This window comes from Pan paniscus, chromosome 1, assembly GCF_029289425.2.
Source record: "Pan paniscus chromosome 1, NHGRI_mPanPan1-v2.0_pri, whole genome shotgun sequence".
Taxonomy (NCBI): domain Eukaryota; kingdom Metazoa; phylum Chordata; class Mammalia; order Primates; family Hominidae; genus Pan; species Pan paniscus.
The window spans coordinates 67,352,074-67,371,659 of NC_073249.2; the positions used below are offsets into that span (position 1 = coordinate 67,352,074).

At 45.4% G+C, this 19,586-nt stretch overlaps 1 protein-coding gene across 3 annotated transcripts; it reads left to right on the forward strand.

Annotated features, from left to right (window-relative positions):
* Positions 1-4,792: 4,792 nt before the first annotated feature.
* On the forward strand, positions 4,793-13,714 carry GLUL (glutamate-ammonia ligase). 3 transcript variants are annotated; one of them, XM_055110851.2, is made up of 8 exons: positions 4,796-4,926; positions 6,387-6,600; positions 7,851-8,029; positions 9,310-9,471; positions 10,207-10,353; positions 10,722-10,849; positions 11,053-11,252; positions 11,883-13,714. In XM_055110851.2, exons 3-8 carry the CDS (start codon positions 7,864-7,866, stop codon positions 12,199-12,201), a joined length of 1,122 nt encoding a protein of 373 aa, XP_054966826.1. In that variant the 5' UTR covers positions 4,796-4,926; positions 6,387-6,600; positions 7,851-7,863; the 3' UTR covers positions 12,202-13,714. The 3 variants fall into 3 exon arrangements, with proteins under 3 accessions (XP_003824783.1, XP_054966826.1, XP_054966816.1); XM_055110841.2 differs by having other exon boundaries at positions 4,815-4,926; positions 6,407-6,600; XM_003824735.5 differs by lacking the exon at positions 6,387-6,600 and having other exon boundaries at positions 4,793-4,926.
* The last annotated feature ends 5,872 nt before the right edge of the window (positions 13,715-19,586 follow it).

Consider the following 19,586-nt stretch of genomic DNA (forward strand, 5'->3'; position numbering starts at 1 on the left):
TTTGGGAATGGTACCAACTAAAGCACATACTCTGATCTAAATAATTTTTTGATCAGAATGCTAAATTCTCTAAATTTTTTAATTAGCTTCAATAATGTTCCAATCAATCTACAGAACAACAATCTGTACAGTGTAAATTGAGAATAAAGGACAAAATGTATCTTAAAAAACCCCAGATTCACAAAACAATGAAACTGGAGGCAGATTATCAGATGTGAAAAATGATCTCCAAAGAGTCCTTCAAAGAGAATCTTTCCTACGGTGTTGTTTTTTTCTGCTAATCTAGTTATTCACAAAGAAAATATATATTGAGTGTCTGCTATACAGAAGTCACTGGATAAGCATACCCAGGATTGAGAGGTGAATGGTTGCTCCCTGTCCTCTGCACCTCCCTCAGTGAGGACTGTAGGAATTTCAGTATTTTAGAGATGGTGGCCCCGGAACAGATCACCCACAGACCAAAGAGACTAAAGGAAAGGGAACAGAAAAAGAACAGCACCTTGAAAGCTCATTAGGCTCTAAAATACTAACCTAACGTGACTTCATCAAGTTACTATGAGTTATCTAAGCCTCAGTTCCTCATCTTTAAGATAGAATGATGTGAAGATCTAATTCTAGAATCGTATGGCTTTAATTTTCTCAATAGGACATTTTCCCCAGGTTGTTAACTAAGATGAACTTGATTCTTCCCAACTTTCCACGTAGTTTCCTGCTAGAGACATGATTCAGGGTAGAGCTCAAACAGACCCAAACCTTCCATCATAACATGCAGTTGGGGAAATGAAGTGTTCCTTGTATTTGACTGATTTCAGCACGCATCCTACAAAACTCAAATCAGGCTACAGATATGGCTGAGACGTGAATTTCCAATTTCCTGTCTTGAACTGAAGAATATCAAACAATCAAAAACTGTAAAGAACAATTCCTCCATTCTTAGTGCTAGTTATTGAACTGAAGTATAATGTAAATGTAGTCTTTCCTTCTCTAATTGTATAAAGTGAAATTTGAAAGCTTGGCCAACTACAGCTTTTCCCTAAATTATGGTTTAAGAATAATGCTATCAACTTCCAGAGCCATTTCTTTTCTTCTTCATTTTTATTATTATTATTTTGATTTGGTTTAAGATTCTACTATGGTCCATTCTTTTGGAAAGAATTGATGTTGGTTTATTACATAATAATAATTTTTAAAAGAATATTATACAATTCTGGGTTGGGTTTCCAGGGTGTTCCCCAACCCTGAGTCTCAATTGTATCTCTTTAACATGATTTAAAGGTCTCACTGAATGCCTGTTGAAATCATTCATACACAGGGAAAACTCCATTTCCTAAACAGAAAAGGTTTGGTCAATGTGAGCCCTACCCTAAATTTTGTGTCTAATATGGCAACCACACAGGCCCTGGGAAGGCACTCCAGATCCCCAGGTAAAGGACTTCATACTTGCAGAGTGAGAATGGATCCTTTAAAAGACAGAGAAAGGGCCAGGCACAGTGGCTCACGCCTGTAATCGCAGCACTTTGGGAGGCCAAGGCAGGCGGATCACAAGGTCAGGAGTTCAAGACAAGTCTGGCCAATATGGTGAAACCTCGTCTCTACTAAAAATACCAAAAAATTAGCTGGGTGTGGTGGCAGACGCCTATAATCCCAGCTCCTCGGGAGGCTGAGGCAGGAGAATTGCTTGAACCCGGGAGGCAGAGGTTACAGTGAGTGGAGGTTGCAGTGAGCCGAGATTGCGCCACTGCATCCAGCCTGAGCAACAGAGTAAGACTCTGTCTCAAAAAAAAAAAAAAAAAGAGAGAGAAAAGTTGTTTCCTAATAGAGATAAGATTTGGGAGTAGAGCAAAATCCTAATACAAAGCTTTTATTTCAGGCAGCAGAACAACATTGAAGAAATACTTTTAATCTCAGGCTATTTCTGCAGATTTGGAACAAAATCTTTCCCTGTAATTGCTCTCCCACTCCACCCACCCCTTGGACATGGCAATTCTACTCTAAGAGAGAAAAATATGACTTCAAAGCACATGCAATGGAACCCCTTGTCAGCACTGATACGGTGTGTACCAAGAAACAGAAAAGTTCATGGGTTCAAGCATTCTAATGCTCTTTTTATGGTGGGGGTGAAGAATGGGGGCGGGTGGCAATTTAGGGAAGAAGGGGAAGGAGAAGAAAGGGCAGCAGACACAGCAAAGTCAAACTGGATGAAACAGGCTGTTTTACTTTTAACTTCTCTAAAAGTACAGTCTGGGTTTCTGCGGGTGAACCAGTTAAGGGTTTTCTTCTGCTTTTACTTCTCGCCTATGCTCAAGCCTCCCTGGTCAGTTCTTGGACTCATCTGTGCCCTAATTTCATCATTTTAAGTAAATGTGGGGCTGGCCAAGGAGGACAAGGCCTCTTGTTCACTCCTGAAAGAGTCAGTAGTCATGTATTATGTTCCTAACCCTTACAAAGCGTGCCCCTGGTCACATGAATGGATCAAAGCAAATCCATTTCCATTCTTGGAAAAGCAGCTCAAAGCACATGTTCTCTTGATGGTGCCGCTGTCACTTCTGTGTGGTTAACAAATATCATTTATTGAACACTCACCCTGGACACTACTGGGGGATATGACAATGAATAAACTGCTCAATGAGGTCAAGACATCTAGGAAGGGAAGCAGGCACTCAAATGGCAGAAATACCATAAGCCTGCAGAACCGCACTCGCGCCTTACCATTCCGTTCTGTTATGTTTGTCATCCCCACCTCAGGGGCTGGTGGTGTGTGCAGCAGAGGCTCTGGCTTATGGTTCGTAGTTTGGTATCTGGAAATGATTAATAACATCTTTTAAAATAAAAACATCACTTTTCTCCTCCTTTGCTCCCCTTCCTCGACCATTTAAACTCAAACCTTTACAGAAAGAAATGAAGACAGCTCACTGTGTTACCAAGGTTAAGTCCAGTTTGATATAATGAATGGTAAAGCATTACACTGAGTCAGAAAAGTTGTATTCAAAAGTCGCTATGGGGAAAGAAAGAATCCAATCACCTCAGATTATAGAACTTGGCCTATGATAATTATAATTGCTGTTTTCTAAACATTTACGATGCACCAGGGGACTACTCAATCTCTTCTGCATGTGCTATCACAATTAATCCTTTTATGAGGTAAAAATGATTATCCCTCTTTTATTATAGACAAAGAAACAGGCTTCATGTGGCTAAGTGATTTGGCCAACACAAAGCTGGTATGAAGGGAAAGCCCAGATTTGAACCTAGGTTTACCTGACTTGCAGCCGTGCCTTTAGCCACCACAATGTAATGCTTCAAGGGGCAGCACTGAAATTTAACAAGGAATTTGTAAGGCACCTTACACAATCCAAAATGTCACCAGTCTGAAACATCCCAAAAAACCCTGTTTGAGATGAATGCTGCATCTGTCATGTAAAAGCACTACAGTGTTATACACTCTTAAAGGAAAGGGATGTTGACCGAAGAAGCCAAGTTATGTGTGTGTGGTCGCAGGCAACATTTCTTTTCCACATTTGCGGTACAAAACATAACCAGAACAAACTTCTTCCCTTCCTCTTCCAAAGGCACTGGAAGCATAAATTCTTGCTCTTTAAACTGAAAGAAGCAATAAAATCTGGACACCATCAGGTAGATTTCAGGCACTAAAAATAGAATGATCGAGTAATAGTACGGATAGCAGTATCTACCTACCTACCTACCTATGTTGTGTCTCTAGGTACATTTCAATATTGTGTTCACATACACATTTTCCCAACCATCACGGCAAGCTGAGAGGAGAGGTATGTATTCCCATTTTCCAGATTAACAAGAAGCCGCACTTGATAAAGCAAAATCAGGGAGAATTCGTTAAAGGAATTTCTTGACAATCCCTGGACTTCAAAGGGGGCAAGTGAACACCTCGATTTCCTTTCAGCTGCTCCGGGGGCAGTTTGCACACAGAATTTCAAATCTAGTGGGCGGCTCCACAGGTCATTTTCGATGACCACTTTATTTTGCAGATGAGGAAACTTGGGCCCTGAAAGACCTGCCTAGGGTCTGGCCAGCGGTATGAGACAGGTCTCCAGACTTAGTTTCTACCGCCCTCCAGAATCCTCTCTGTAAAATTAGAGAAACAGCACGTTGATTTCAAATGTGAAATGGCAGAGTTCTGTTTATTTCCCCAGACCCAAGAGAGCCGGAGCGGGCGGCTCTTCCAGGCCTTGGGAACCCCGGCCTGTCCCTAGGCCCGCGCGGCACCCGCCCTAGCCCAGGCCCGCCCAAGGTTCCCTCGGGTCCCGCGCCCCGCGCTCCCTCTCAAGCTAACCCCTGCCCGCAGGAAGCGGGGCTCGGAGGCTCCCTCGCAACAAAAGGCTAAATTCGGTTTCCCTGGTTCCGCATTTCCCCAGGGAGCTCTCCTCGTAAAACTATTCCCCGTGAAGGCGGCAGGGCAGAGGTCCAGGGCGGGCTTTGCTGGGAGCCTCGGGACCCCGGGTTGGGGGCCGTGGGGCGGCACCTGGCGAGCTGGCGGGCGGGCGGCGAGCCGAGGCTTCCCGGCCTGGCGGCAACTCGCCCCTCTGCCCTCAGCCCTCCCGCCTCCGCTCCCTTCCCCCACGGCGCCCTGCCCCTCCCCCACGCCCCTTTCTCTTTCTTTCTTTCTTTCCCAGCTCGCTTGCCCCCACCCCAGCGGCGCCCGCCGGGCTCCTCGCCCAATGGCCGCGGGGCCCGGGACCGCATCAGCTGATCGGCCCGGGCTCCTGGCCTCTGGGAGCCAATCAGGGCACCGGGGGCGGCCCCGGGCCGCGGATAAAGGGTGCGGGGCTGCTGGCGGCCCTGCAGAGTCGAGAGTGGGAGAAGAGCGGAGCGTGTGAGCAGTACTGCGGCCTCCTCTCCTCACCTCGCTCTCGCGGCCTACCTTTACCCGCCCGCCTGCTCGGCGCCCAGGTAAGCCCCCGGACGGCCCGGTGTCACGCAAGCGATGCGCGCCGCTCCTGCTACCCCGCGAGGCGCGCCGCCCAGCCTCTTTTTTCGGCTGCCTGCCCCTCCAGTCCCAGCCCTACGCTGCGGCCTCTCCGGCCCATGCCGGAGATCCGGCATGAGTGCTCCTCCCGCGTGCTTCCGCCGCCGGTGGCTTGGACCCGTCGGGGCTGGCGCTGGTGGGGCGCGCCCTTGGTCAGGCTCTGGGAAGGGCGGGGTGAGTTGTTTTGATCTTCTTTTCACTACTTGCGGCCGAAGCGCCACCCCTGGAGGCCTTTGGGCCGGCTTGCGCCCTGGGGCTCGCAGTGGTTTGTTTGCGCTGTGGATGGAGTGGCGGTGCGGTCCTCTGTGGAGCGCAAATAAGGCGCTTGGTTGGCGCGGGCGCCTGGCTGCCTTCCTCGTGGTGGGGCCTTCGGAGCAATCGTCCTGGTTCTGGCGATGGTTGAGACGCCTCGATTGCGGCGTGTAACGCTGAGCGTTGTTTGGGCGGCCGGCTCCCGCCTCGGGGTCCCGGGGGCCTTCCAATGTGACCGAACAATGGAGAGCCCGGGCCTCGGCGCAGTCAGTGGAGAAGCCGGGCCGGGCGGAGGCAGCAGCAGCGCGCAGTCCCTCCGGCCTGCGCCCCCACCCTCCCCCGGACCCCCCAACCCCTCGGCGGCAGGGTATGGCCACCTCCGTGAGGCCCTGAGATTCGGACGGGGGCCCGAGGGTCGGAGCGCCCACTTTAGGGACATTTCAGTGGGAAGGGGCTGCTCTCAAAGTGGATAATTATAACTCCCTCGGGGGCGGGAAGCGGGGATCCTCCCCCAGCCGCAAGTCCACGAAGAAAGCAACGAATGAAAATTATGAAGACAACGAGAAGTCAGACTCCTCCGGGTCGCGCTCCAGCTGCTTCGGCTTCGTCGCCTACTCTGTGAACTCCGGGGAGAGATCTCGAGTCAAGATTAAGACCTTAACCCACCAACCTGCCTGTTCGGACACCCCCCGGGCCGGCCGCTGTCTGTCCCCTTCTCCATCGCCCTCTCCCAGAAAGCTCCGGTGCTTGGACCAGCTAGAGTCTGAGAAAGAGGAGAGGCGCGAACGCCACTCCAAAAAGAGAAGGGTTAAAGAGGGCAACCCTAACGATACGCTTGACTTTCTGTGGCTGGGGTGAGTGAGGGGGCAGGGAGGACGACCCCGGAGTTGGTGGGAGCTGCAGAAACGGCTGAAAACTTCAGAATCCATTTCCCCCACGTAAACTTGGCACCGCGGCAGCAGCAGTTGATAGAGTGGCACTAGGCTGCTGGCATGCAACTCGGCTCACGGAAAAGAGCAAGAGATCCGAAACTGAGGCTTAGGACAAAGTGTGCATGATATTGGTGGTGTAACATGTTGGAGAGGACAGCCGAGAAATTGGGTTGTAGGTTGTTTTTTTTTTTTTCCGACAGAGTCTCTATCTGTTGCCCAGGTTGGAGTGCAGTGGTGCAATCTCCCGGCTCACTACAACCTCTGCCTCTGGGGTTCAGGCGATTCTCCTGTGTCAGCCTCCCGAGTAGCTGGGATTACAGGCGTGCACAACCACGCCCGGCTAATTTTTGTATTTTTAGTAGAGACGGGAGTTTCATCGTGTTGGCCAGGCTGGTCTCGAACTTCGTACCTCAGGTGATCTGCCCGCTTCGGTGGGTTGTAGCTTTTAGCGGGAGCTAAAGGGTTCTGGGATGGAGGTGGGAAGTAGGATTTGGCCGGCTGAGTCTTCTAGAGGCAATATTGGGGTGTTGGTCTTCCCCAAGGGGAAGGGTGGTGAGGCTGAGGGAGAAGCAGTTATGTTTTCAGCTGGGCAAACATGGACGGTTGCCCGTAGAAACTTTGCCACTGTACTTCAGAACGTTGCCCTAGTCGTTGGAGGAGAACAATGTGTTCCCTTTCTAGCCACCCTGGTCCACGGAGGGAGGAGGGAGAGAGAGAATGTTTCCTCTTCGGCTGTTGTGGCTTCAGAGTTTCTCTTCTTTCGGAGGTTTTGTGGTAGTGGCTGGCAGTTATTAGTATGCCTCATGGCTTTTAAATTTCCAGATCTTTTTGATTTAGAAGTGGAAATTTCCTAATTACTTGAAGTCTTGTAGAATTCCATAATGTTGTGATTCTTGCCCACTATCTTAAGTGAGACTTTGCATGAGACCTATGGAAATTATGGCAGCATTCCCCTTAGAATCTGGCTTGAATCAGCTTTTGTGTAGGAAACTGCTAGCCTTTTAAAAAAATATATTGTAACCTTGTTTCATCCTCAAATCTAAATGTGTAATGAGTTTTCTTTTGGTGGGGAGGGGCGGTGGGTTTGAGTTAAGACCACAGCTAGGATGAAAGGCAAAGAGAAAAACAAACTGTGGAAGCCAAGCCTGTTCTGTGGCTGGATTTTACTTGTATTGGAAGAAGTTCTATGTTTTGTAAATTTGTGTATTGGTTTTGATTTGTTTCCTCTGATAGTTTAGTATTTGGATAGTTTAGTGTTACCTCAGCTACACTGAAGGAATAGACCTTAGTCCTCACAAGTATAAGTTCTAGCTTGGAAGCCTGGGTTCTGCAGTAGCTGTGGAACTTAAGCCACTGAGCTCAGGGATGCAGAGGCATTGAGTTACTACCAAGGGCCTGATCTTTTCTTTAGCAAGCATCTGTGTTAATTGTTTCGAAAGGTGGTGATCAGTTTTACAGCCTATTATAAAGGAGATTTTTGCCTACTATAAAACTAATCCCCCTGAAAGAGTGAGTAAACATAACTTTTTGTGTGTTGACTTCCACAAGGGAAGGAGTTGGCACTTACACTCTGACTTTTGATTCAGTCGTCCTTCTTGAGCCATTTTTGCAGGGGATCAGTTTGGAGTGGGCGTTAACAATGTTATTTTTTTTTTCTTCTCCAGAACACCTTCCACCATGACCACCTCAGCAAGTTCCCACTTAAATAAAGGCATCAAGCAGGTGTACATGTCCCTGCCTCAGGGTGAGAAAGTCCAGGCCATGTATATCTGGATCGATGGTACTGGAGAAGGCCTGCGCTGCAAGACCCGGACCCTGGACAGTGAGCCCAAGTGTGTGGAAGGTGAGACAGCAATGGGGAGTGGAGCACATGCTGGGTGGGATCTGCAGAGGGGTGGGCAGCAGCCTTTGACTCAGCCTCTGGATTAGGCCTCTTTCTTCTGTTTGTAAAGGTTTTCTAAGGCAGGGCTTTTCAGACTTCATTCAGTCAACATTAAGCTCCTACACTGCCTCAAAGCAGAGCGACAATGGAACCCTTTATTTCAATGGAATTGTGCATGTAGGCCAGTGTATTGAAGAAAAACTAAGTCTGGTTTATGGAGAGTTGGCATGGGGCTTAGAGATTGCCGACCTGGACATCCCCACTTAGCTGGCTCTAAGGCACCCTCAGAAAACCACTGCTCTAACCTGAGAATGCCATCTAGTTTACAAACTCTTAGAAAACTGTGTTTAATACTCATATCACTGGCTTCTAGATGTGAAGTAAATGCTCTACAATGGTTTTTAAATAGGACTAATTTTTAGTTGATGCCACTTTTGGAAATTCTTAAAGCTAATTGCGTATCCCTCTAGGAGCTACAGTTAGATTATAGTTGTGACCTTCATTTCTCAGTCTAGAACAAGCCATAGTCTTCCCTCTTCTGGAAAGGGGCCAGAGGAAAGTATCATATCCTGCCTAGTTTAGGGTAGCTTACTTTTCCTTTTTGAGTAAGTGAATGATCATAATACAAAGCCTATATTGTGTACTTGCTATGTGGCAGATGATAGTGCACAGACACTGAAGATACAAAATGAGAGTCTCGTCTCTGCCTTCAGAGAACTCAGTCAGCTAGAGAGACCAAACAGCCTTCAAAACAGTGGGAAAGGTGGATAGGTGATAAGGGAGCATCCTAGAGTAAGTCATCCTGCTAGTCGTCTGTTCCCTCATCTATAAAATAAGGACATAACTTGCCAGAATACACTGGGGGCATAAGAAGGACGCAACACATTACCTAATGGAAGAATCAGAATCCTTCACTATCTCAATATTTTAAGTGACTGATAGGATGGTAGTGATAACAGAATGCTTCAGCTTGTCTCCTGGAAGACATTTGGGAAGGGAGTATCTGATATATTTCTTTTAAGGAATTGGTACAATGGTCTTACTTGGAACTCAGATAGGAAGGGCTATAAGATCAGGTACAGGTGCCAGGGTGTACATATTAATGATGGCATTTATACCTTAATGAATTCCTGGAAAAGAGATCTTTAGAGATGGGAAGGTGAGTGAAGGGCTGGCTGTATTTGCATTGCTTGGAAAGCTCCTGTATGTTTTAAATGTAATTTTCCCTCTTTTTGCCCCAGAGTTGCCTGAGTGGAATTTCGATGGCTCTAGTACTTTACAGTCTGAGGGTTCCAACAGTGACATGTATCTCGTGCCTGCTGCCATGTTTCGGGACCCCTTCCGTAAGGACCCTAACAAGCTGGTGTTATGTGAAGTTTTCAAGTACAATCGAAGGCCTGCAGGTGTGTATAGCACAGCTATGGATGCCCCTCCTCAATCTGTGAATGCTGTGAAGGGGAGGGAAAAGACATTCTGAAATCAGCATTGGGAAGACTAGGCAATTTCAGCACTATTTTAAGAATCTGAGTGATTCTTTTCCCTGAACTTCTGCTTTGAGGAAGAGATAATATGGCCCATCTTTCTATGGTCTTCTCTGTTGGTTGCATAAAATAGCATTGGATTTGTCCAGATCTGTTTGCCAGTCTTGGAGTCCCCAGTAACAGCCTTCCTGCCTGGAATGTAGGCCAGGACAAATGTAAACCAATGGACAAATGTTTCTCAAAAATTATAGAATGGCTCCAAGTGCCTGAGAAATGAAGAATAAATCTGACAACCAGAAGCAGCTGTCTTGTGAATAGAGGGTTAAGTGCCTGGCATTTGGTGCTTGGGAGGTGGCCAGAATGCAGATAAGGTGAAAGTTGCCCTGTTCTAAATCCACTCCCGTGTGACTTGGTTGTAACTGAGTTTAGTTAAAACTGAAGTCTTTCAGAGTCTTCCTACAGATGTACAATTAACAGCTTCTCTCATTTTTCTGACTCAGTGACTCAGTGATCCCAAGAAGGCCTATACTGAGTCAGTTCATACCATAGTGCACACCTCAGTTGTATAGAATCCAAGGACTATTCTCCCATCAGCATCAGTATTCAGCATCTATGTCTTTAGATCCCTGATGGCGTATTATTGACTCTTTTTTCTAGAGACCAATTTGAGGCACACCTGTAAACGGATAATGGACATGGTGAGCAACCAGCACCCCTGGTTTGGCATGGAGCAGGAGTATACCCTCATGGGGACAGATGGGCACCCCTTTGGTTGGCCTTCCAACGGCTTCCCAGGGCCCCAGGGTAAGTCTCCTTGGGTTAGAGGTGAAATTCCCAGAAGTGTCTAACTGTGCAGGAATGCCCCTTCGCAGGGATGGGAATGACTTTCAGAATCAAGAAGCAAAATAATACAGTAAAGGCGAAACAGCCCTCACATCACCAAAGTCCAAAAATGGATATGAATATATAAAGTAAGGTTTTAGGGGGAACCTTTGGCCCCACTGAAGCTGTGGTGAAGAGGAACTCCCCTATTGCCCCTCCCCTGCCCCGCACCTCCAGATGAAGGCAAGGATAGTGATTCAAGAGGGCAAGGCTTAAGGGCCTTCTGATCTCTGACTTTGGGATTCTCTGGATTTCTTGACTCTTAGCGTTTTGTCTTGATGCTTCTGTAGGTCCATATTACTGTGGTGTGGGAGCAGACAGAGCCTATGGCAGGGACATCGTGGAGGCCCATTACCGGGCCTGCTTGTATGCTGGTGTCAAGATTGCGGGGACTAATGCCGAGGTCATGCCTGCCCAGGTAAGTATAGCTCCAATCCATCAATGAAGAAGGGTAGGTAGGTGCACATAGGACTTTTGCTAGTAAGGGCTGCTGATACACCACTCACTAACCCAAAACCTAAGAACGGGTTGGAGTACAGGTGAGAAGAGAACAGGTTTAGGAGCTTCTGAGTTGGAGTGAGCAGTTAGCTTTGTTTTAATGGCCAAGCTTCTCGTTTCTAGTGGGAATTTCAGATTGGACCTTGTGAAGGAATCAGCATGGGAGATCATCTCTGGGTGGCCCGTTTCATCTTGCATCGTGTGTGTGAAGACTTTGGAGTGATAGCAACCTTTGATCCTAAGCCCATTCCTGGGAACTGGAATGGTGCAGGCTGCCATACCAACTTCAGCACCAAGGCCATGCGGGAGGAGAATGGTCTGAAGTGAGTACCTTCTGCTGGGGCCATCTTTAATCTCCTGTGGCAGAAAACTTGGGAGGAGACTTAGCAATCTCTCAGCAAAGTCTCCTTTGCAGGATGACTTGCAAATATTTGCCAAAGATAAGTAAACTTGACTTCTCAGTCTGGATGTACTTTAGGTGTTGACACTTGCCTTCACATTCTCTCATTTTGTTCCTATTTGAAAAATACCAAATAATACTTCTGATTCACAGTGATAAATATTTGTTATAATTTATATAATATATATTGGTCATATATCATTATATAAATATATATCAATATATATATTTGTGACATGTCATGGTGACAGGGAAAAGTTGACAAATTCATGCATTTGAAAATCTTTTAGAACTAAATTAGTAACAATACAGGCATGTGGATAAGCTTAATGCTTATGAGGGGGAGAAAGTTTAAAATGATTAGTCTTTTCAACAAATAGTAACTTTCTACTGCTTGTCGGGCACTGTTCTGACCACTGAGACACACAGGTAAGAAGACGCAGCCACTGCCCTCATGAAGTATTTGTTCTACTGTATCATATTTTGGTGCACTTCATTCTTGGCTCCATACCTGGAGACAAGGTTGGACCGCCATCTTTTCTGTTTCCTCTAGGTACATCGAGGAGGCCATTGAGAAACTAAGCAAGCGGCACCAGTACCACATCCGTGCCTATGATCCCAAGGGAGGCCTGGACAATGCCCGACGTCTAACTGGATTCCATGAAACCTCCAACATCAACGACTTTTCTGCTGGTGTAGCCAATCGTAGCGCCAGCATACGCATTCCCCGGACTGTTGGCCAGGAGAAGAAGGGTTACTTTGAAGATCGTCGCCCCTCTGCCAACTGTGACCCCTTTTCGGTGACAGAAGCCCTCATCCGCACGTGTCTTCTCAATGAAACCGGCGATGAGCCCTTCCAGTACAAAAATTAAGTGGACTAGACCTCCAGCTGTTGAGCCCCTCCTAGTTCTTCATCCCACTCCAACTCTTCCCCCTCTCCCAGTTGTCCCGATTGTAACTCAAAGGGTGGAATATCAAGGTCGTTTTTTTCATTCCATGTGCCCAGTTAATCTTGCTTTCTTTGTTTGGCGGGGATAGAGGGGTCAAGTTATTAATTTCTTCACACCTACCCTCCTTTTTTTCCCTATCACTGAAGCTTTTTAGTGCATTAGTGGGGAGGAGGGTGGGGAGACATAACCACTGCTTCCATTTAATGGGGTGCACCTGTCCAATAGGCGTAGCTATCCGGACAGAGCATGTTTGCAGAAGGGGGACTCTTCTTCCAGGTAGCTGAAAGGGGAAGACCTGACTTACTCTGGTTAGGTTAGGACTTGCCCTCATGGTGGAAACTTTTCTTAAAAAGTTATAACCAACTTTTCTATTAAAAGTGGGAATTAGGAGAGAAGGTAGGGGTTGGGAATCAGAGAGAATGGCTTTGGTCTCTTGCTTGTGGGACTAGCCTGGCTTGGGACTAAATGCCCTGCTCTGAACACGAAGCTTAGTATAAACTGATGGATATCCCTACCTTGAAAGAAGAAAAGGTTCTTACTGCTTGGTCCTTGATTTATCACACAAAGCAGAATAGTATTTTTATATTTAAATGTAAAGACAAAAAACTATATGTATGGTTTTGTGGATTATGTGTGTTTTGCTAAAGGAAAAAACCATCCAGGTCACGGGGCACCAAATTTGAGACAAATAGTCGGATTAGAAATAAAGCATCTCATTTTGAGTAGGGAGCGAGGGAAGTGGTTCTTAGAAAGATGGTGATCTGGGATTAGGCCCTCATGACCCTTTTGGGTTTCTGCCCTGCCCACCCTCTGGAGAAGGTGGGCACTGGATTAGTTAACAGACGACACGTTACTAGCAGTCACTTGATCTCCGTGGCTTTGGTTTAAAAGACACACTTGTCCACATGGATTTAGAGATAAGAGTTGGCTGGTCAACTTGAGCATGTTACTGACACGGGGTATTGGGGTTATTTTCTGGTAGGAATAGCATGTCACTAAAGCAGGCCTTTTGATATTAAATTTTTTAAAAAGCAAAATTATAGAAGTTTAGATTTTAATCAAATTTGTAGGGTTTCTAGGTAATTTTTACAGAATTGCTTGTTTGCTTCAACTGTCTCCTACCTCTGCTCTTGGAGGAGATGGGGACAGGGCTGGAGTCAAAACACTTGTAATTTTGTATCCTGATGTCTTTGTTAAGACTGCTGAGGAATTATTTTTTTTCTTTTATAATAAGAAATAAACCCCACCTTTATTCCTTCATTTCATCTACCATTTTCTGGTTCTTGTGTTGGCTGTGGCAGGCCAGCTGTGGTTTTCTTTTGCCGTGACAACTTCTAATTGCCATGTACAGTATGTTCAAAGTCAAATAACTCCTCATTGTAAACAAACTGTGTAACTGCCCAAAGCAGCACTTATAAATCAGCCTAACATAAGATCTCTCTGATGTGTTTGTGATTCTTTCAAATCCCTATGTGCCATTATATTCCTTTATTTCCTAAAACAGGCAAAATAAGCTCAAGTTCATGTACTCTGAGTTTTTAAAACACTGGAGTGATGTTGCTGACCAGCCCTTTCCTGTACCTCTCTAAGTTGGGTATTTGGGACTTCAGGGATTTTTTCACCTAGACTTAGTAACACACAATCTCGGCATTTCCTAGCCTAGAGGTTTGTAGCAGGGTACAAGCCCCACTCCTCCCCCTTCCTGTGCTCCCCTGAGTTTGGTTTTGGCTTACCATAACATTGTTTTGACCATTCCTGGCCTAATACAATAGCCTAACATAATGTATGATTAACTGGCTTTACGATTTCTATTCTCTGCTCTCAGTGATTGATTTAAATAACAAGTATTTGCTACCCTGGTTGAAGCCTTCCAAGGCTGGCTATGCCCTAGGCATGGGCTCGTCCTTGGGTGTATCTTGCCTTGCAGGAAGACCAGTGGACCGATTGTGATTCTCAAAAGCTCTGTGTTGTCACCTGTGCCCTTGCCCCTTGCTCTTATCTTGGTCCGAGTATCTGGGAGTTCTTCCACCTTATCCTGGCCAATTCCTACCTTCGTTCATTCCTCATGAGGTTGGGTAAAAGCTCCCTCCGGCTCCCATGATGCTGTGCATATACCTAGCAAAAAGCAATTATTGGACACATTGGAGTGCAATATTATTAATAGCATTAATACTACTACTAATGTGGGCAATAGTGATTGTTTTTAAAAGGCAGTATACTCTTATCAGTGGGAGGTAGCTGGGGCCTGTGATAGTTTTTAGAGATAACACAAGTTCTTCAGGCAACTGTGTATTTTACACTAGTCAAGTAATCCTAGATATCCGTGTTTTTTCTTAAGAAAGTTGGCTCGTAATATGATTTAATATTCAAAGTAGAGTCATCTACCTATTAGCTTGCTGGCGTGGTCCTAGTTTATGCCTGTTGTTTCAGCATGATTGTTGAGTACCCTCTTTCATCCTTAGCATTTTCTTGATTTTGTTGTTAAATGATGTATACCCTTATTTCCATTGAATCTCTACTTCCACCTCCCCAACTGAAGTTGTCTTCCCTTTGCTTGGCCACCCTTACAGCCTTTTGGATGGTGTATCCTACACAGTGTAAGCACTAAACTGAAGAGGCAGTGGGTTGGTTTAGCACTAAACCAAAGAGGCTAAACTGAGCACTTTGGATTTTGTTCATTGTAATCAATTCTACGACAAAATGATTGCATGAGAAGGAATTTTAAATTCATAGGATCAGAATTTAGGTGAAAATAACTAGCATATTTGTTTCTTCACCCTCTCACCTAGAATTAGCTTTGACCTACAGGTCACAGTGCAATCCCCTTGTATTTCTAAGGTGTTTTTTATAGTTCATTTGCAGACAATGGGTTATGTGATAACTTTCATCAGTGATAGATTAAACAGAATAATGACCAAGCTTTCAACCTTAAGGAGTCAGGCCAGTATTTACAAAAGGAGGTCTCCATGAACTCCTTAAATATGAGTTCCCCTAATATCATCTTGCCAGGTACTAAATAACAACTGATAGCACAAGCTATAGGGAATTTGAAAGAATTCCATGGATGGGTGCTGCCTAGAGCCTTTTGTTGTTTTTGAGACGGGGTCTCACTCTCGCCCAGGCTGGAGTGTAGTGTGGCGCAATCTTGGCTCACTGCAACTTCTGCCTCCCAAGTAGCTGGGACTACAGGTGTGCACCACCATGCTCAGCTAATTTTTGTATTTTTAATACAGATGGGGTTTCACCAAGTTGGCCAGGCTGGTCTTGAACTCCTGATCTCCCAAAGTGAGGTCTTGAACTGGTCTTGAACTCCTCCACCTCCCAAAGTGCTGGGATTACAGGCGTGAGCCACTGCGCCCGGCCTGGGGCCATTTAAAAAGCCAGATCTGTGCTGCTGTGTAGAAGGGTAGACAAGTGGATGAGAAGTTCCTGAACTATTCTTGGCCTTTTTACCACTAAGTGAAAGTAACTTGCTGCCCCAAAGAAAGATGTCTTATCATTTGATAGGACTTTCTAATTGAACTTCACGAAAGCAAGAGATCCTGTTTTTCTTGCTCACCACTGTATCTTGAGACCTGTTGTAGTGCCTGCAATACTTATTTAATAAGTTATTTTTAAGTATCAGTTTTGTGAGCTTTAACTCTAGAGGTCTTTGTTGTTTGACTGTATTTTAACTCTGGCCATGACAGCAAGACAAAGTTCCATTTTTATTGAGCTTAAAAAGAATCAAGGCCAGGTGAAGTGGCTTACGCCTGTGATCCCAACAATTTGTGAGGCTGCAGCAGGAGGATCTCTTGAGCCCAGGAGTTTGAGACCGTTCTAGGCAATGTAGTGAGGTCCAGACTCCACAAAATATATATTTTTTTTAATTGCACGCCTGTAGTCTCAGCTATCAGGAGGCTGAGATGGGAGGATGACTTGAGCCCAGGAAATTGAAGCTGCAGTGAATTGTGATTGCACCACTGCACTCCAGCCTGGGTGACAGATGAAGACCTTGCCTAAACAAAACAAAACAAACAAAACCCCAAAAAACAAATTGAAAATGTTGATTCTTTTTACTACAAACATTATGGCAGGACTAAAAACTTTGTGGGAGTGTACTGTGGAAAATAGTGTACTTAATTAATTCTCGTTGTAATCAGGCTACCAAGAGACTTGTGTTGCTTTAAGAGTTATAACTGCCAGGCACAGTGGCTCATGCCTATAATCCCAGCACCTTGAGAGGCCAAGGCAGGTGGATCACCTGAGATCGGGAGTTTGAGACCAGCCGGGCCAATATGGTGAAACAAGCTGTGTCTCTACTAAATACAAAAAATTAGCCGGGCGTGGTGGCACATGCCTGTAATCCCAGCTGCTTGGGAGACTGAGGCAGGAGAATTGCTTGAACCTGGAAGGCGGAGGTTGCAGTGAGCTGAGATTGCAACATTGTACTCCAGCCTGGGCCTGGGCGACAAGAGGGAAACTCCATCTCAAAAAAAAAAAAAACTGAGGCCGGGCATGGTGGCTCATACCTGTAATCCCAGCACTTTGAAAAGCCGAGGCAGGTAGATCACTTGAGCTCAGAAGTTTGAGACTAGCCTGGGCAACATGACAAAACCCCATCTCTACAAAAAATACGAAAAATTAGCTGGGCGTGGTGGCATGCACCTGTAGTCCTAGCTACCTGGGAGGCTGAGGTGGGAAGATTACTTGACGCTGCAGTGAGCCATGGTTGTGCCACTGCCCTCCAGCCTGGGCAACAAAGTGAGACCCTGTCTCAAAAAAACAAAAAAAAATTATAACTGATGTAAACTGGCAGTTTAGGCTGGGTGTGGTGGCTCAAGCCTGTAATCCTAGCACTTTGGGAGGCCAAGGCAGGTGGATCACCTGAGTTCAGGAGTTCGAGACCAGCATGGCCAACATGGTGAAACCTTGTCTCTATTAAAAATACCAAAATTAGCAAGATGTGGTGGTGGGTGCCTATAATCCCAGCTACTCAGGAGGCTGAGGCAGGAGGATCGCTGGAGCCAGGGAGGCAGAGGTTACAGTAAGCAAAGATCACTCCACTTCACTCCAGCCTGGGCAAAAGAGTGAGACATAGCAAAAAATAAATAAATAAATAAATAAAGTGACAGTTCATCATTTAACTCCAAAGACTTTGCGTACATTTCTACTGTAAACAATCTGAGCTGATTAGAACCCTGCCATTTTATAGCCTTTAGCTCGATCTCCAACCGTTCATTTAAAAAAATTCTACTTCAGGCCGGGCGTGGTGGCTCAAGCCTGTAATCCCATCACTGTGGGAGGCCAAAGTGGGCAGATCACTTAAGGTCAGGAGTTTGAGACCAGCCTGGCCACCATGGTGAAACCCCGTCTCTACTAAAAATACAAAAATTAGCTGGGCTTGGTGGTGGGCACCTGTAATCCCACCCTGCTGAGTGGCAGGCTGAGGCAGGAGAATCGCTTGAGCCCAAGAGCCGGAGGTTGCAGTGAGCCAAGCTTGCACCATTGCACTCCAGCCTAGGCAACAGAGTGTGACTCCATCTCAAGAAAAAAAAATTCTATTTCATTTTACAATATGCAGATATATGTCCATACACATGCATAATATAAATGTATACCATATTTGTGAGAATATGCATATATGTACACATTGGATACACAATACAAGCACAATACATATGCCTTTTGCCCGAGATACAGCATTTTGTAAAGGAGACAGGAATTTAGTAATATATGTTCCAGAAACAGTACACAAGAGAATTCGCTGAGATGAGAAAGTTGTCACTAGGAATGGGGAGTGGTAAGATGTAGAAGGTATAATTGTTCTTAAAAGTTCTACGGCCAACTCTTTCCAATTAATTACCCACTCTGCCATGCTTTATGGACAGGAGGTTGTCGGACACTGTCAATTCATAAATATTTGAGCATGATACACTGCTTGGAGCTCCTCTAATATAGGAGAGTGATATCCTAGTCCATGTTACAGAGGGAGTGTCCACACAGTTCCTATTGTCATTTGATGAGTTACTTTTCAGGGGCCTCGTACCTGAGCAAGTTGTCCTCTTTTTGATGGATTTCAGATTGAGTTACCTGCATTGTCTTGAGATTGCAGAGTGTTTCCTCCACTATACGGCGTAGTCAGCAGATCTATTAGTTAAACTCCAGTGGGCCCTCAGTCACAAAATCTATCCTCTGTGTTGAAGCCTTTCTGCATTTGCCTTTCAATAAAGGTTTAGAATAACTCCTTCTCTGTGACTCTGTTTTACTCCTCTATTGACAGTAAATTGAATCGGCATTTAAGATACGAAAAAATTAATAATCAAATGAAATGGGGGTCAAATAGGCACTAGTTTGGTGTGTTGGGGAAAGCATATGAATGAGGGGTGGTCAAGTGAATGGTCAAGTCTCCTTTATGAACCTCCTTTTATAGCTAAAGGTTGTCACTGGCAGCACCAAAAGGAAGGGGACTCCTGGGCCCATTGCTATGTATCCCAGTTTATTCTCAAATGATTTTGTGAGCTGTTTTGGTAACTGTTTAAATAAGGCTACAGAATGAAATGTAGTATCACATTGTGGGAGGAGAGGGAAAAGGATTCCTTTTTTCGTTTTTTGGAAGAAGTGAACACTTGCCTGGACTCTGGGAAGGAACCTGTGATCTAATTAGCTAAATTTAGAGAGACAGTACAGTAAGAGAATGCACTTTTCCAGAGCTTCCTTTGCAAGAGAGGATCCATCTCTTCAAACAATCTACCACCAGGCTCATTCCTAGGTGGGCCTAAGATCCAGAAACTACCAATCTATTAACATTTTTATATAAATACCGCTATGGCATAGCACTTAGCCAAGGAAGCCTTCAATAAATGTTTGTTGTTTACATTATCAGAGAAAGGTCACTACTATGTCACTGGCTAAAGAAAGTAGATAGAAGGCTGGGGTGTGAGGCCTATTAATCATAGTATTAATCATAGGTATTAAAGGTTTGTGTATGAGCTGCCTCACTCCTGCAGTAAATTCCAAATTACTTAGTTCAGAAATATCCTCCTCTTCCTGATGCCAAATGCAGGGCCTTTGGGGTGGTCATCTGAAATGCTATGTCCTGGAAGCTGCTGAGTTTCCAGGTTCTTCCCTTCTCTTGGAAGAGGATGGTTGGGAATATACTTAGATTATCTGTGTCATTAAGTGATTCACTCCTCCAGGAATTGACACCATTCTTTACAAAATCAGCCTGAGATAAGCTATGACATCCCCAAAATTCCTTCCAAATTTGGAATTTTATGCTGTGAACCATCACACCCAATATTGAAGTTAAGCAGTTTTTGGTTAAA

Excerpts from the sequence above, each read along its gene's own strand:
- GLUL (XM_003824735.5), top strand. The coding sequence starts at position 7,864 with ATGACCACCTCAGCAAGTTCCCACTTAAATAAAGGCATCAAGCAGGTG. Across the intron at positions 9,472-10,206 it reads GTACAATCGAAGGCCTGCAG|AGACCAATTTGAGGCACACC; the intron begins GTGTGTATAGCA and ends TCTTTTTTCTAG. Across the intron at positions 11,253-11,882 it reads CGGGAGGAGAATGGTCTGAA|GTACATCGAGGAGGCCATTG; the intron begins GTGAGTACCTTC and ends TGTTTCCTCTAG.